Source organism: Lampris incognitus, chromosome 1 (genome assembly GCF_029633865.1).
Source record: "Lampris incognitus isolate fLamInc1 chromosome 1, fLamInc1.hap2, whole genome shotgun sequence".
Classification (NCBI taxonomy): domain Eukaryota; kingdom Metazoa; phylum Chordata; class Actinopteri; order Lampriformes; family Lampridae; genus Lampris; species Lampris incognitus.
Genome location: NC_079211.1, coordinates 23757919 through 23774853, shown reverse-complemented (window position 1 = coordinate 23774853; position 16935 = coordinate 23757919). Strand labels below are relative to the sequence as shown.

Below are 16935 nucleotides of genomic sequence, written 5' to 3'. Positions count from 1 at the left end.
ATGGCGGACGCAGCAGCACGGCGGCGTTAGCACCGAGGACAATAACATAGCGTTTGTTTGGATTTGTGGCGTGACGAACGTCCGCCGTCAACAGTTCTCTGAGTGTGTAGTTTGTGGCACACGGTAAAACAAGAAAAAAAAGGAAAAAGTCGGTTGGGGCTCGTCTCCCTCTTTTTATTTTCCGCTGAAAATCCCTTTCCCACCCTGGTTCATGGTGGCTACCCGGAGCTAGCCGGACAGCACAACATGGGGGACTCTCTCGAGCTGATCGGCAAGCGGCTCTTCCTGCTCCTCGGTGACGGTGGGCCCGCGAGCGTAGCAGAACCAGAACAGGCCGTGTGGGCTCGTGACTGGCTCCGAGGGACCGTCCGCGCTGTTAGCGTCATCGGCTTGGCTGCCACCGAGGTCACCGGAGAAGAGGCGGCTACGACCACGGCCACGACTACCCCCACGACCACCGCTACGGCTACGGCTACCGCCTCTACCGCAGCGGCCGGGCTGACGGTCAGTGTCTACATTTGCAACGCAGGCGTCGGTCGCTAGTTTGACTGTCGAGCGTCAACTCGCGTGTCGCCGAGTTAAGCTTGTCGTTTTCTTTTTCTTCTCATAGAAACGGCGTGTGTTGTTATCATATGTGGCCAATTACAATATTGTAGCAGCTAGCAAACTAGAAGCCGCCATCGCTAAACCGAGTGAGATTGAACTCCAGGCCGAGGATAATTCTGGCCTTTTGTTTTCGGTAGCTCTGCGCCCAAGTCCTGGTTAGCTAATGGAGCTGCAGCTACGAATCTACGGCGAAATAAACGACACGGCGCGGACGAGTTGGGGGTTTAAAAGGCTTCACCTCGTTCTAGTTTATTTTTTACTAAGTTAGCTGACATGCTATTCGTTTAGAGCTGCAAAGGAAATGTAGCAGTGACAAGGCAATACCTTTTAGCTCTAGGCCTTGGAAGTTTACGCAGGCTGAAATAAGATAAATCCCTTCACAGAATACGCCTGTCAAGATTATTTTGCTGTTTGAACGTCTTATTAAAGGTTTGCCACTAAAAAAATATGGACTTAGGTTGCACTGGCCCGCAAAACTACTAACATTTGGAGTTACCTAGTTACATATAAGAAGTAAATGATTAACTTAGCTCTTCAAATTTTGGTGCTACAAATACCCGTTTGTTTTATTCGTGGATGTGCGTGAGTGTATACCAAAGTTTACCATTGTTCACCAATCTTCTACACTTCGTTGGGATGAATAATTGAATTATAGGCCTATTATAAAGGAATTTAGCAGATTACAGGTGTTATGTCATTACAAGCAGGGAACCTTGCCAGTAGGCTACGGTCACACTAGCACGAAATTGATACTGGCCAATATTACCCTCCCATTCACTTCCATTCTGCGAGCGAAGGGGCGAATAAAACATTAACTTCCGGTGGCGAAGGAGCTTTGCTTCGCGGGGAGTTAAACTTTGGTGAACTTTGACCGGCGAATCCGCAGCCTCAAACAATAGCAAAGAACTGTGTGTGGTTGTCCCCACTTGGCTGTAATTGACTGTAGTTTTCTTAGTGAGCCAGGCTGGAGGAATTGTTTGATTGTTACTGTGTCTAACCAGATGGTATTGTACAACGTTGCTCATGAAAGCTACAAACTGCCCCACAAGGGAGATGCTGCCTGGCTGGCAGTGAGTCAGGATACAGGTATTGAACGTAAATAAGTGGTAAATTTATTAATAACATCGATTCATATCTCGCAGTATACAAATATAACTTGTACACCAATGTTCTTCCTCCGTATTTTTATTTGAAACTATGATAACATGTACAAGTGAGACAATTCAGTGAAAACATTTCTTCATCTTTCTCCGGACGTCAGTGTACAGTCGCAAAACCAACAACCGCTCATGTGTGACCGACAATCACAACCACTCAAACGGACCACAAACCAGCAAACTGGACTTCCATGTGCGTCACATCCTGCACTGCCCACATTGAGCACGACAAGCTACGAATTTCGCCTCTGCTGCTTTCGTGCACGTGTGACCGTAACCTTAGGGCACGATTACACATTAAGTACAATGTGAGCGCAGGCCAGCGGGGCAATCCTGCGCGGGCACTGTACAAGGCAACCGTGCCCAGTACGAGTACCCCTTAAAAAAAATCTAGCCCGAGATAGAAGATTTTAGCCAATCACAAGTCATTGCAGAGAGAGGGAGTTCTTATTGACTGTCGTATAAACGCAGATGCGCGTCGCGTTCGCCCTGCCGACTGTTCGCTTGTGGTTGTAACCCTAACCCTAAAAATCCAACGATACCAACTTGAAATGGCTGCTTCACATGAGCATTGTAGCCGAGATTTAGCTGAATTTTTTTTTTACATGAATAGATTATCAATGACGGTACACTCTTTGACATTTCCTATGTATACATGGGTGTAAGGGGCTGCAGAGTGATGCGGAGGTCATTTGATGGGAGGGACTTTGTTGCCTTGTATCACTGTTGAGAGAGAGGCAGAAGGATTTGCATTGGAATGTTAAATTTTACCTACTGCAGCTTTAACTTTTGTGTCATTGGTGGAATTCGTCACATGGATGGCTTTACTGTAGTGTGCCATGCCATTATAAATGAGTCAATTGTTTTTCAGCTCTCTCAGCCCTCTTGTCACATTTTTCTGAGTTTGCTCAGTCCTTAAGTTTTCTCAGAACCACAGAATAACAACTTGTAGAATATGAAATAAATGATACTCAAATTAAGACTACGATCCTCAGTCAGTTACATTCATGTAGATGTGGACTGTGGTCAGGCAAATAATTTTCTTCGATTTTCCTAGGTTTTATTTTAGTGTAAATGGCCCAAGTTAAGCTATCTTGATTAGTTCTCGTTTTTGTTTATAATGTGAATTGAAGTGTGAAATAGTTTGTTGCTACATCATTGTACATTATTGTTTTCATTTTATAGTACGTGTGAAACTGTTACTGGTGGAAATATATCAAAGAAAGTTGAATCAGTTCACCTGGACACAGCGTTTATCGAGAGAAACGTTTCATCCCTCATCTAAGTGACCTCTTCAGTCTAAACTGAATGCAGGTATCCCCACCCTTTTAAACAATACAGTTGCATAATGACCGAAAACAACGATCGGTCTCTATGCAAATTGCCGTGACCATTAACTAGAGTTTCAATGGCAATGTGGATTATTCACGGAGCATTTGAGAATGTTTGCAATCATAGGATTGTAAGATGGCGACAGATGTACTCTTAGGGCCCTCCCGGTTCAGGGATGGTCATTCCCTCTTCACATAGATGACCTCTTTGACAACCCATACCAGCGTTCCTCCCGATCAAGGATGTGCATGTCCTCCTCCTTTAAAGAGTGGCCATTGGCCTGCACATGGGTGTAGACTGTGGAGTCCTGGCCTGACGCATTCGCTCTTCTGTGTTGTGCCATCCTCTTGGCCAGTGTTCTTACAATGCTTTGATTGCAAACGTTCCCAAATCCTCTGTAAATAGTACACGTGGCCATTGAAATTCTTGTTAATGGTCATGGCTATTTGCATATGAAACTGATCGTTAGTTTGGTCATTATGCAACTGTATTATTTATAAGGGTGGGGATACCTGCAATAGTTTAGACTGAAGAGGTCACTCAGATGAGTGATGAAATGTTTCTCTCAATAAACATTGTGTCTAGATGGACTGATTCAACATTCTTTGATTTTTCTTACCTGGATTATTGAGCATGCATAACGACATGGTGGTTATGTAGCTTTATCGCCAGTTACAGAGGTCAGTGCTGCAGAAAACTCTTGAGAAAATCAGATCCAGTGATCCTTTCTAATCCAATGTGTTACCACTTGCTCTGTCAGCACGAGGCACTAAGTTTTACTTATTATTGTTTAAGATGAAGAAAAGTCATTTTTGGTGACAGAAAGCTGTAGAACATAATTTCATAGTCAAGATCACAGTGTGGAGTGTGACAATATGGATCATAGTATGGCTTTGACATTTGAACTTAAAAATGAAAATCAATGGGGGGGGGGGCAAAACAATAAGCATGGAGAAAAAAAATCGTGACACCAAATAATGCAGTTTGAAAATCTCACAATATGTATCTTGTAGTGCTAATATAGGGGACTTTGGTGGACAACATAACCATATCTATTCAGAATCACTTATGACCTTTTGCACTGGTCATACTCTAACATACACTGTACTGTGTTTTTTTTCTTTCCGTTTTCCAATGACAGGTGTTTGTGGAGTTTGAGAATACCGTGCAGCGATATTCCTGGGTCCAGGTGTATGGGGAGGGGGTGAGAGCCATCCTGGTTGAAGACTCCATTGTCTGGGCCAACAGAAGTGATGGCTCTGGGCCCGTCCCAGGATCAGCCAATGCCTGGCCCGCTCTGGTGAGTGTTCAGGTAGATGGTTTGTGGCAACAGGACACCCACGTCCAAGAACAAATCTTTAGCATTTAAAGTTGTAAGATAGGCACAAGTTTCTGCCTCAGTTAAGAGTGTGCATGCTGATTAAGGCAAAGCAACATATTCACCATCTGATGTTTTCTAGAAAGTGGAAAGAATTTATACCAAATCTGATTGGTCTTGATCCATAAGGGGTAAAGCATTGTTTAGTTAGGAGGATGTAGATGAAACCTACTGTTCGTCTCACTTTCTATAACCTTGACATGAAGCCAGTTTCTAGAATTGTAATTCTCACCAAGAAAGTGGTTGACTTGGTTGAGATTACATAATCAAAATCATATAATCTGTTGTTTTGGGTAAAAAAGGAGAATTAAATTAATGCAGTTTTTATCTACCCAATCCTGCCATTGAGTTGCTGAAACAGATGAAAATGTAATATGCGCTCCTGCAGGGTTATAGCGTCATCTATTAATGTGATATCTTTTTTCCTGTGTAGGCTTTTCGCTCCCTGGTGGACAGAGTTGGTTTGGGATCCTTGGTTCCAGTGGAGTTCTTTGGAAACAGATCTTTTGAGTTCCTCTCTGATAACAAATTTGTCCAGAGGTTTGAGGTGTGTAATCACTGTCATTGTTGTTGCTCATTTTTGCTGTACCTTAGCTTAATTAGTCTGAAACTAAAGTCCTTATTCATCTCCATTTCAGTGCTGTATTTATTACCTCTGCCAAAGAGGTCCTGTTTCTGTATGTTTGTTAGAAAAATTGCCCAAACATGAATGGATTCTCACGCAATTTAGCAAGTAGATGGCTTTCTGGTACAGGAAAATTTGATTAATTTTGGTGTGGAAATTCTGTGTATATTTTAAGATACTATTTTTTTCCCTTTGACAAAAGAGAAAATTCCCCACAGAAATAAATGGCAGAAAGTTTAGACTCTCCTAAAGTGAAGAACACTGATGGAGACACAAGTCAGTCCATAACACTAGTTCAAACCACTTTAACCACTTAACCAACACTATGTGCTAACCCACATTCTTTCTCCAGTAAAATGTACTTTATATTTATTATCTTCTTCGTGGATGTAATTACGAGAAGAATGGGTATACAATTTTATTGGTGGGAGCTGTTGAGCCTTGTACTCTCCAAGTTCTCTTTTTACTTGAGTGCCATTTTATGACAGTGGGGTTTGTGTCCCCATACAGGTGGATAAAGACCTGAGACACTCTTTGCTGTTGGAGCATCCCTCACTGCAGGCTGCCATCTCCAGCTGGCTTAGTGACTTTGAGCTGCAGGAGATTTTCAGGAAAGGTGAGCTTGGCCCCTATTTGTATTTTCTCTTGATAATGGCCTTATTATTGGGCGATAAAATAATATCCAAAGTTATCTTAAATACATTTTCCTTGATTTTGACGTTAATATGGGCCATTTATTTTCAGTATGGGCAGTTCCTGTTTAACAGCATGCAGATGTCCAAAGGAGTTGAATCAAGTGCAACTGGACTTGGTATATATCCGTGAAGATGTTTCGCCTCTCATCCAAGAGGCTTCCTCAGTTCGTGCCTTTCTGACTAGACCAAGCTAGTCTGACTGGCTGGTGATGAGACTCAGAATTTATCCTTTAGGAGTCGTTGTCAGAGCTATTGATATGCGTGGCTCTTTGTGAGCCGATGTTTACCAACGCCCATCGCTAACAGAGCCATAGATATGAGTGGCTCTTTTGTGTACCGATATTTGGACGCGCCTGTCGTTATCGGAGCTATTGATATGCGTGGCTCTCCTGTGCTCCGGTCCAGCCGCGACCGTCACCATCGGAGTTATTGATTGCATTTGTTTAGCAGCGACGGTCGTTGGGGGTGTTAGTTTCGACTTCATTATTCAGTGGTCCTGAGAGTCATTGGAGCCATTAGAGACCGACTGTTGTTCTTGGAGGCTAGGCTTCTTGAGTCTCTTTGGTAGCGATGAAAGGACAGCATTGTAAGTGGGAGATAGGTGGTGTCGCAGACCTCCTCCTCTGTTGAGGGATGGTTTTTCTAGTTTTGCATAGATGGCTTCCTTCACCCCTCTTTCAAACCATCTATCTTCTCTGTCCAAAATGTGTACATTGCTGTCCTCGAAGGAGTGTGTCTTCTCCTTTAGGTGTAGATAGACTGCTGAGTCTTGTCCTGAGGAGTTTGGCCCTCTGTGTTGGGCCATCCGTTTGTGTAGTGGTTGTTTGGTTTCTCCTATGTATAGGTCAATGCAATCCTCATTGCACTGTACAGCATACACCAGATTGCTTTTCCGGGTGTGTGGTACACGGTCTTTGGGATGAGCCAGTCTTTGTCGGAGTGTGTTGCTGGGTTTGAAGTATACCGGGATGCGGTGTTTGTTGAAAATTCTTCTGAGTTTCTCGGAGACCCCAGAAACATACGGGATGACTGTGCTATTCCTTCTGTTCCTTTTCTCCTCGTCGCTCACCTGGTTGGTCTTTTTAGAACGTGTTGCAGTTTTCACAAAGGTCCAACTGGGGTAGCCGCAGGTTTTTAAAGCTCCCCTCAGGTGTTTGTGTTCTTCTCGTTGGGCCTGAGTGCTGCTGGGCACATTGTCAGCTCTGTGTTACAAAGTTCTGATGACGCTCATTTGGCCCGCTGGAACACAAACTGAGCAAACTGAGCAAACACAAACGTCTTCACGGATATGTACCAAGTCCAGTTGCACTTGATTCAACTCCTTTGGATAACCATGACCTGGATGAATGAGAACATTCACAGACAGCATGCAGATGAATGATGAACACAGAGCTACTGAGCTAGTATATAGGCTTGTCACAGTGGTACAATTTTTGTAATGGTGTTGCTTTCATCCTTTACACACTTTCTCACTGGTATTAGCAACGTTTACCAATAGAGGGGCTGGCTGGCTTTCTTATGAGCTGCACACAGTATCATTGTTTGAAACAATATAGCGGAGGCCTGCATTTAAGGACCAAACAGGACCTGTACGGAGTTTGAATGGTTTGTGCCAAAACCTGCCTACGGAGAAATAAACTTAGTCTTAGGGCTGTGTTTTGGTGAGAATCTGGCAATGCAATACATATCACGATACAGGGGTAACGATTCAATATGTCGCGATATATTGCGATACTGTAAGAACGACGATATATTGCGATTTCATAGGCCCATGTTCTTTGTGCTTATGCTACTTCCTGTCCCAGTTTATGTTGTTGCGTTGGAGTGGAAATGACTGAAGACAGATTACAACAGTTATCTAGAGGTCGTGGGGTTACACACAACACAAAATGTTTGTCACGAACCTTTACATGTAAACAATTAAATGAGAATCGATACAGTATCACAAAAGATAATATCACGATACTTGTGTATCTATTTTCTTACACCCCTAATTAGTCTAGCAGGAGATATAGGTTCCCATGTGCCTGCAGTGCATTTTTGTGTAACCTGTTTTTTTAGAAACCTAATGGTGTCTAGTTAAAAAATAATTCCATGTTACCAAGGTCAGCTAATGGCCCATGGGGTTCGTTTGGTGGCCATCTTGAATTGATGTCCACGCAAATGACAAGAAATGCAGATTTTCATAACTCCTTAACCAGACAACATACAAATACAAATGAACCCACTTTGACATGTAATTTTGACACCATGAGTCAAATGGAAAGGTCATTAATGTGGTACAGCCACTCTCAAATGGTGAAAAACAGGGAAATAACAAATTTTAAGCTCATGACAATATAACTTGCTATTTTCTTTCACAGTAGATCCTGCAATAGCCAAATGAAACGGGTAACTGGTTTATTCTCTTGTATCAATTGCAAGGGTTATTAAATGGATGGCAATCACTAACATAGATGGCAATCTATCATACCAGCTTGAAAGCAAAATTCATCAAAATCCTGTTTTAGTGGTCATCGTTGTCCATCTCATCATCAATCTCCACCTCATCAGAAGTGACCCTGGTGGGTTGTTTTCTTTTGGCAACATCTTTGAAATGAAAACAAAATAAAAACAAACCAGAAAGTTGGAAAATCTAAAATATAACACAAAGAAATCTACATAAATCAGTGTACAAATTGACCTGAACAGCAGTTACTGCTTAGTAACTCCACTCAGTTGCAATGGTAAATACTTTTTGTTTACTGGTAACTGCTGCTTGCACATTTCAAACATCAAAGGGATATCTTATAGGGAAATTTCACCAATGGTTTGCGTATGTAAGCTCAGTACTGATGAGTAATGTAGTCGAATGAAGCCTTCAGTCTGTACTATATTGACAGAGAAATTGGCGTTCTCCTGCTCACAGTCTTTCCCGCAGCACATATACGTACCAGAAGTCGTGTGCAAGCTTCTATATCATCTATAAAATCCTTTGTGTTAGTGTTATGGAATGTCATTTACATCATCGGAAATGTAGCTTAGCTGGGAGAATGAGGATGTGTTTTTTGAACAGTGTGTTTGGAGTAGATTAGAATATAAGAAACCCTGCTAGGCTGTAGTTTTTCTGGCCAACTGACATCACAATATGCCACTTGGCGGCCAGAAAAAAACCCCTCTTGTTTCACTGCCGCTTCAGAGATGCAGAAGTGATCGGGAACAACTGCATGTGTTTTTCATGTTCTATCCCTGTCGCAGATAGCCGACAGGGATGGCATCCAGCGCTTTACCTGTGCCCCCGTCCATAGGGCAAGTGGTTGTGTCAGGAAGGGCATCCGATGTAAAATTTTGCCAAATCAGTATGCGGATTGACAAGACCATACCAGATCAGTCAAGGCCCAGGTTAACAACGACCGCCATCGGTGCTGTGCCCTCACACCAATGGAAATGATAAAATCCGCTGTGGCAACCCCTGAGAAACAGGGAACAAGCCGAAAGAAGAAGATCCCTGTCACAGATAGAGATACGTTTGAAAATTCGGGAATATCCCCTTAAATTCAGTGGTGAGAGTGGCCTTAGTTCAATGACAAGTGAAAGGCAAGAGGCGACATAGCGCACCACAAACCATTATTTCGCCCCAAGATATGTGAAACGAAGGAAATGGTTGATTGCTTGAGTTGAAAACTTTTAAACTTGAGCAACAGTTTAACTTGTAATGAACTAATCAGCATGGCTCCCCCTTAAAGTCAGTTTAGGAATGAGAGACTCGGTTCATTTCGCGAATGTCAGCTTGCATTATTTTGCCAACTACAACAATAGGGGGCTACATAATGTATGTTTATATGTAATCAAGTTTCAGATCAAATCAAGTTTATTTATAAAGCACATTTAAAAACAACTGGAGTTGACCAAAATGCTGTAAATAAAGTAAACAAAATAAAATAACAGTAACAGAAAAAAAGCAGTTGAAATAACATCACTATCGCATAAGCATACACAAGTAAATAAGTAAAGGAACAGGTAGAAAATTTAAAAACACAGAAGAGTAAAAAGTGAAACAGGACCCTCAAAGGCCTGTGGGTCTCAAGGTTAGCCTTAACAGAGGGGGAACATTTTATTGCAAATGGTAAAGTATTCCAAAGCTTTGGGGCGGCTGCTGCAAATGCACAATCGCCCTTACCCCTTAGCCTAGGTCGTGGGACAGCCAAGAGCAGCTGATTTGAGGATCTGGAGGTGGAAAGGGGGCAGAGAAGCTCAGAGATGGACTGGGGGCGCCAGGCTGTTTAAAGCTTTAAAAACAAATAACAGAACCCTGAACGCAGTCCTATGTGAGGCAGAACATCAGCTTGTTGTGCCATATCGCCTCTTTCTGTTCACTTTTCATTGATTTGTGCTGTGCCAAAATTTGCTGTTGTGTTTGATGTGAATGCACTGTGAGTAGTGGCACTTTCTTGACTCCTCAATAATGAAATTTTAGTCTCACAGTTCACACTTCAAAACTATTGTGACTCCTCCCTTCTCCCCATCCCAAATCCAACCCATAGAGTAAAATGAAACATTGGTGTGGACCCATACAGTAAAACGAAACAGTGGTGTGGAATTGCAGAGATAGCTAATTTCCCACATTACCGATTCTATTTCTAATTCATTCAGAATATAATATTTCATCATAATTCACAATAATAGATTGAATTTATTACAAATAGTGCAAAAATATTCAGGTTGAGTGGAATTAGTTAGCCTGCAGTCAAAAGTTCACTGTGCTAAAAATGTGAAAAAACACTGAATTCAGAAAGCACATGCATCATCGGACATGCGCATGCAATTTGTAAATACACTGTAAATTCAATAATGTGGTAGTATATAAATTAATTTCATAGGGCCATTCTGTCATTTTTAAATTGTGGATAGACAATTGGTTGTGTGAATAACCCTAGGTACATATAGGAAACTTCTTCAGCTGGTACGAGGAGAATGAAATGTGATCAACTAGGCAAGCTCTAAAATTCAAAATAGAGAAATGAGCTTAAGCCTGCTTTCCTGAGAGAATAGGGCTGAGGTCTGAAAATTGATTAAATAAAGTACCTTAGTTTTTTTCTTTATCTTCAGCATGTCTTGAGTTAAGTTATGTCATTACTTGCTTTGCTAAAGCTGCATAACTGAGTTAACCACACTCTTTATTAGGGATGTCCCGATCCACTCTCAAGGATCGGGATCGGGGCCGATTCAGGCATTTTTTAAGAGATCGGATTGAGCAGAAAATAAGTCCGATCTTTTGTTGTGTTTTGTGACATCTCTGCTCAGGCCACTGTCACGCAGCTGTCGTAAACGGGGAGCACAATTTGCGGCAGAATCAGGCATGACCAGGACGCAGCTAAAATGTCTGAAGTGTGTCGTTATTTTAAAATAGAAACTGAAAATAGCCCACAGCCACTTGCAATGCAAGCATTTCGCGGGGCAGTTTTTGTAGAGTTGCGTACAATACCACTAACTTGATTAGGCACCTAAAAAAAACACGAAACGGAATTTAACGAGTGAACTCGTTAACAGTGCAGCCTTCGCCTTGCTAACCAAGGCGAAGGCTGCACCAAAGCAACTCACACTGGAGGGTACTTTTAATGCTGCACTAAGGAATTGATTGTTGTGACTGAATGTCAAAGTTAAGCTACCATTTTGAAGTGGAATTGTGACTATTTGCACTAAGTGGAATAAGCTATATATTGTAGTTTGTTTACAATACTTGGTTATTTAGTTAAAGAACAAATTAAAACCAATGCTGCATTACAAGTGGACTTGTGATAAGAGGCATATTTATACTGTTTATTTTGAAAATAAATAAAAACCCATTAAGGAACAGCTTGGATGCAGGCATTTTCTTAATGCATTGCAGAGCTATTCAGTTGTCAAGCATATAAATTGGATTGGTTATTCTAGGAAAATGGATCGGATCGGATCGGTATCAGCAGATAGCAATACTAAATGTTCGGAATTGGATTGGGGCCCAAAAAAATTGATTGGGACATCCCTACTTTTTATTCCTGTTTTTTTGTTACTGAAGAGCTGTTGTTGTTGTTTTTTTGTTTTTTTTGTTTTTTGGTATATCTTGAAGATTGTTATTGATTTCTGTATATTGGTATATTGTAGGAATGAAAAAAAAATAGTTCGGAAATTCTACAATAAACCCATCTGTAAACTATGATGTAAATAAATTCCACATCCCATGCAACATGTAACCAATAATGTTAAAAGCCTAGGATTCTCAGGAAAACTGGGAGAGAGGTATTATAATCCTGGGTTTGGAAATGGGGAATTTTCCTTAACATATTAATAACTGGTTGGCATTCATGCTCTGGATATAAGCATTTGTTTATTTATTTATACATTACAAAATGGTATTGGCCTTGTGGAGTAAATAACACCAGTGTTGACCATTGAACTTTATGGTACCAGTAACACCTAACACCCTGAAAAGCTTCTAAAAATACTTAAACTAACCTACCCTCGCAGCTCAATTAGGGTTAAGTTTGCACTTTTGATTGGCCCACACAAAACATTCTCAGAGTGAGACTACTGGCAAAGTACTACATGCACAAGTTGCAGCTCAGGAGAAAACATTTGGCATGTTTAAATTTAAATGTTATATGAATTTTATGCAAACTTTGGAAAAGTTAAAAAATGCCATCAGATGCATTTCAGTAAGTATGTTTTAAGCAATCTCACTGTGCGCAGAACTACGCTGTAAAAATTCAAATGTTAAACACAGAAGTGTTAAGTATTGCTTGCTGTTGAAGAATTTTTCATTGCCTTTTCTTGCACGAATTCCTTGCTAACTTCTGCTTTTCCAACTGCGTTTTTATTCACAATTTTAATTAGCTGAAAATAGCTAGGTGAAATCAAAGCTACAGTTCTCATATATGCTAAATAATGCCACTTAAAGGATCACATTGCTGATTTTCAGCCTTAATCTCAATCTATCCAAATGTAGGATATAGTGTGAAAAACGCCTGCAGTTGTTGCCAATGTTGTCTGTGTGTCTCCGGGGCGCAGGGCACAGCTGCTCTTCCTCTGGCACCCGCGCCATCATTTGACGTGTACAGTAACATAGTTGTTGTCAACTACGGGCAAGTTCAGCCTGGATTTCTAGTCTCTACCTCTGGTTAGCCAGGGGGTGTGTTCGCTCATAACAAAACTTCCTTGTTCTCTTCGCTTTTATTGCAAACTAGCTACATTTCCAACAGCAAAAATGGCAACTCGAAATATGAGTGCAGAGGATGTTATGCACAAGGATACATTTTACAGTGTTTTGGCTGACTCAGATATTCAGCTGTATTTATTCGAGCCAGAGTGCATGACTGAAGAAATGCAGCGGAGAGAGGCTGCAGCGGCATTAGCTGAGCAAGAGGATATGTCTGGTGGGGACCATCCAGAACCTGAGCTGCCGAGAGCAAACAGCGACCGGTGGTGCCTTTACTCAAATTGTCCTCTGATGCCAACAGAAATTGGATCATTCTGCTACAATGAATTTCAGCGTGGGCAGTTTTTGTTGGATGCTGTCACCGATGCCAACTCCAAGACAGCCCGTGTGTGCATTACTATGCATGAAAGTTTTACTTCTCACATGGACAGAGCTGTGCTGGACACTTTCTTCAGGATCTCGAAGATACGAAAAAACAACCAGTACCAGCAGGGCCAAGGGGACAGATGAACTTTGAGTGAGTATTTTAACACCTAACGCTCTTGTTTTGGCCAACAAAGTAATAGCTATAGGCTAGGGTGGTGATACATGGTGATGTAGGACAAGCAGTTTTCTCAACACGTTTGTATTGATTGGATGGTAACCTCTTGTTACCCAGATAAATTCTATAATATATGTTCCCAAGTCTCACTAAATTTCCTGTTTGCAAGTACATTGCCCTACCGTATTGGCCAAAAATTTGTCCAGTGTATCATCACCCTGACTTTATTTGTTGTCTTCACTAAGGTAACTGCAATTACAATGATTACTGTATTTTGTGTTTATAATAGCTGCTAATATTACAGTATATGATCATTACTCGTAACTTCCTGATGAATAACTACCTTCTTTCCTGTCTTTTTTCTTCTCTGCAGACAATATTGTCTGGCTGCTTATCGTTTTTTTGTTGAGTGGGTGCTCAAAGGGGAGAAACTTGGCAAAGGGAATCGTATTGTCTTGCTTGCCTGTATTGTACATTGCATCAGAGCCAAATATCCTTCCCCAATGGTCAGTACCGAGGGCATGCTGAAGTGAATGAAGCAACGGACGAGCTTTGACCATGTGATAGATAAGCCTTTGTGTAATAATGCTGCTAACAATGGACACGTTTACCTTGAAGCTTGCTGGGACTGATCTGGATTTTGTCTTGCCAAAGTATGATGTGCAATATGCTAAACATTTGTTTGAAAATCAAGTAATACATAACATGTTTGTTTAAATAAAGTTATTTTCTGTATATATACAAACTTGAATTTTTTATTTTCACACTAATGACTATCAAAGTTGGTTGCCGGTATTCCTATGTCAGATGCATGCAAAATCGTACCTACTGGCTTATGCAGAGATCATTCTGTTAGGGAAACGACAATTGAACAGAACCTTTTACACACTTTTTAAATCTAGGCATTTAGTAAATAATTTATAAAGACCAAAAAAGGATGAAATATCAATGCATAATACAAAATGTCTGTTGTCGTCATTGTTGGGCAGAAACCTCCCGTGTCCAAAACCTTTAGTTTTCAGGAAATTTAAGAAAAAAAAAAAAACATGTTTTAAAAATAATTGATCATCGCGTCATCAAAGTTGGTATTGTCTTTATATATGGCCAGACACTTGCACGTGTCATTATATTATTAATATTTTATCAAAATCAAACTCAAATGGAGTTACAAGGTTTTTGACCAGCGAATTTCGAGGTACATATATTGTATGTCATTGATTAGAATGGGGCGATACGGTGGCGCAGTGGTTACCATGGTTGCCTCACAGTAAGAAGGTCCTGGGTTTGAGCCCCAGGGTAGTCCAACCTTGGTGGTCATCCCGGGTCGTCCTCTGTGTGGAGTTTGCATGTTCTCATGTCTGCGTGTGTTTCCTCCGGGGGCTCCGGTTTCCTCCCACAGTCCAAAGACATGTAGGTCAGGTGAATTGGCCATACTAAATTGTCCCTAGGTATGAATATGTGTGTGTGTGTGTATGTGTGTGTATATAGTTGGCTCTGTTTGATGGCCTGGCAGCCTGTCTAGGGTGTCTCCCCGCCTGCCGCCCAGTAACTGCTGGGATAGGCTCCAGCATCCCAGAGACCCTGAGAGCAGGATAAGCGGTTCGGATAAAGGATGGATGATTAGAATGGGGCGGCACAGTGGCGCAGTGGTTAGCGCGGTCGCCTCACAACAAGAAGGTCCTGGGTTCGAGCCCCGGGGTAGTCCAACCTTGGGGGTCGTCCTGGGTCGTCCTCTGTGTGGAGTTTGCGTGTTCTCCCCATGTCTGCATGGGTTTCCTCCGGGTGCTCTGGTTTCCTTCCACAGTCCAAAGACATGCAGGTCAGGTGAATTGGCTGCACTAAATGGTCCCTCGGTGTGAGAGTGTATGTGTGTGTGTGTGTGTGTGTGTGTGTGTGTGTGTGTGTGATGGCCTGGTGGCCTGTCAAGGGTGTCTCCCCGCCTGCCGCCCAGTGACTGCTTGGATAGGCTCCAGCATTCCCACGACCCTGGGAGCAGGATAAGCAGTTAGGATAAGGGATGGATGGATGATTAGAATGGCCACATTTGAGGCAATAAGTGCATCATCGCATTACGTTATCAATTCACAGGTTACAAAGTCTGTTGTAGCTATGTGTGCTAGGTTTTTCCTGTTATTGAATACATTTGACCAAAATCTCTTGTTATAAAAGATTAAGTGCAATGAACAGGCTATTGAAGACAATATTGGCAATGACTGGATGGCAAATGCTAGACTAAACTGTACTCCAACCTACCGTGGTTTGCCTGAACTCTTATCCGCTCCCACACGTCTCAGGCCTCAAAAATATTAGCCTTTATAGACTTAGTGTTTCTTCAGCAAAGGAAGCGCTGTGCTTACTCAAACAACCAGTTCTTTATTTTGCCTTGCATTTCAGCTCTTGCATTGCAAACAACCAGACTGTCTCCAGACAACTGGCTACTACTGCTGTTTATTCTTCTACAGTTGAGTGAAGCAACTACCAACAATTCTGGCTCAATAATGCTGCATACTGGAGAGTATACAAAACAGTAATAGGGCTTCAGTGAATGCAAGACCATTAAGAATAATACTTGTTAAATTTTTTGTTTCTCATATTTTTAACTGAGTTTGCAACCTAGGGCTAATTTGAAAATATTTTATTGCGCTATTTACCTCAGACGAAATTGCCTCGTCGCTATTAACCTTCAGGTCTGCTGTGTACGGCGCTTCATTCATGAAGGAGGCGGGGTGGAGCTATGAGGTTTTGCCAACAGTTTTAGCATCCAGTGGAGTTAGGAGATTTAGTCACAAGATCTTTTTAATCCTTTTCATTGGGTAAATATTTGTAAAACTCAAGACAAATGTAAAGGATGACCAATAGCATTGATTTATGGAAGAAAAAAACTAAATAGGGAGATACAAGGTTTCCGCCCAACAGCAACATTATATTTGTGAAAAACAAAAGTTTCAGTAAATGCCAGTGTTCTCTCCATGGCCAAGATGTGTTATTTTAAAGATAACTAGGTCAGTCTGCAACCTGGCATGACTGCCTGAAAAGACATTTTGAAGAACACCCATTTCAAACTCAGTGACTATTCCAGGTTTTGCATGGCTAAGAAAAACTACTATCAACACAATCAGATTCAGAAATACTTTTTTGATCCCCAAGGGGAAATTGGGTCAAGTTGTGGTTGCTCACATTCTGGGGGGGGGGTTAAAAAAATGTAGCGCCCACCCCCTACTCTGTGTCTATAGATGCCGTGAAAGGGAATAAACTAGGAAGGTGGGGCTATGGGTTCGTATACTAAGTTAACTATACCCAGCAAAATTATGCTTAATGAATTCAACTTATTATTCAGAATGAAATAACTGGACCAGACAACTTCCTTATATAAACAGGTAATGTATTGAATTTAGGAATGTGAATAAAGTAAAATTGTGACAGCAGC

General features: G+C 41.6%; 1 protein-coding gene across 1 annotated transcript in view; it reads left to right on the top strand.

Annotated features, from left to right (window-relative positions):
* kdm3b (lysine (K)-specific demethylase 3B) overlaps positions 1–16935 on the top strand; it is a 64064-nt gene continuing 47129 nt past the window's right edge. The window contains exons 1-4 of the mRNA XM_056283843.1: positions 1–504; positions 4237–4395; positions 4907–5020; positions 5609–5714. Of these exons, the coding sequence (XP_056139818.1) occupies positions 247–504; positions 4237–4395; positions 4907–5020; positions 5609–5714 (637 nt within the window). The 5' untranslated portion in view covers positions 1–246. The remainder of the gene's footprint in view (positions 505–4236; positions 4396–4906; positions 5021–5608; positions 5715–16935) is intronic.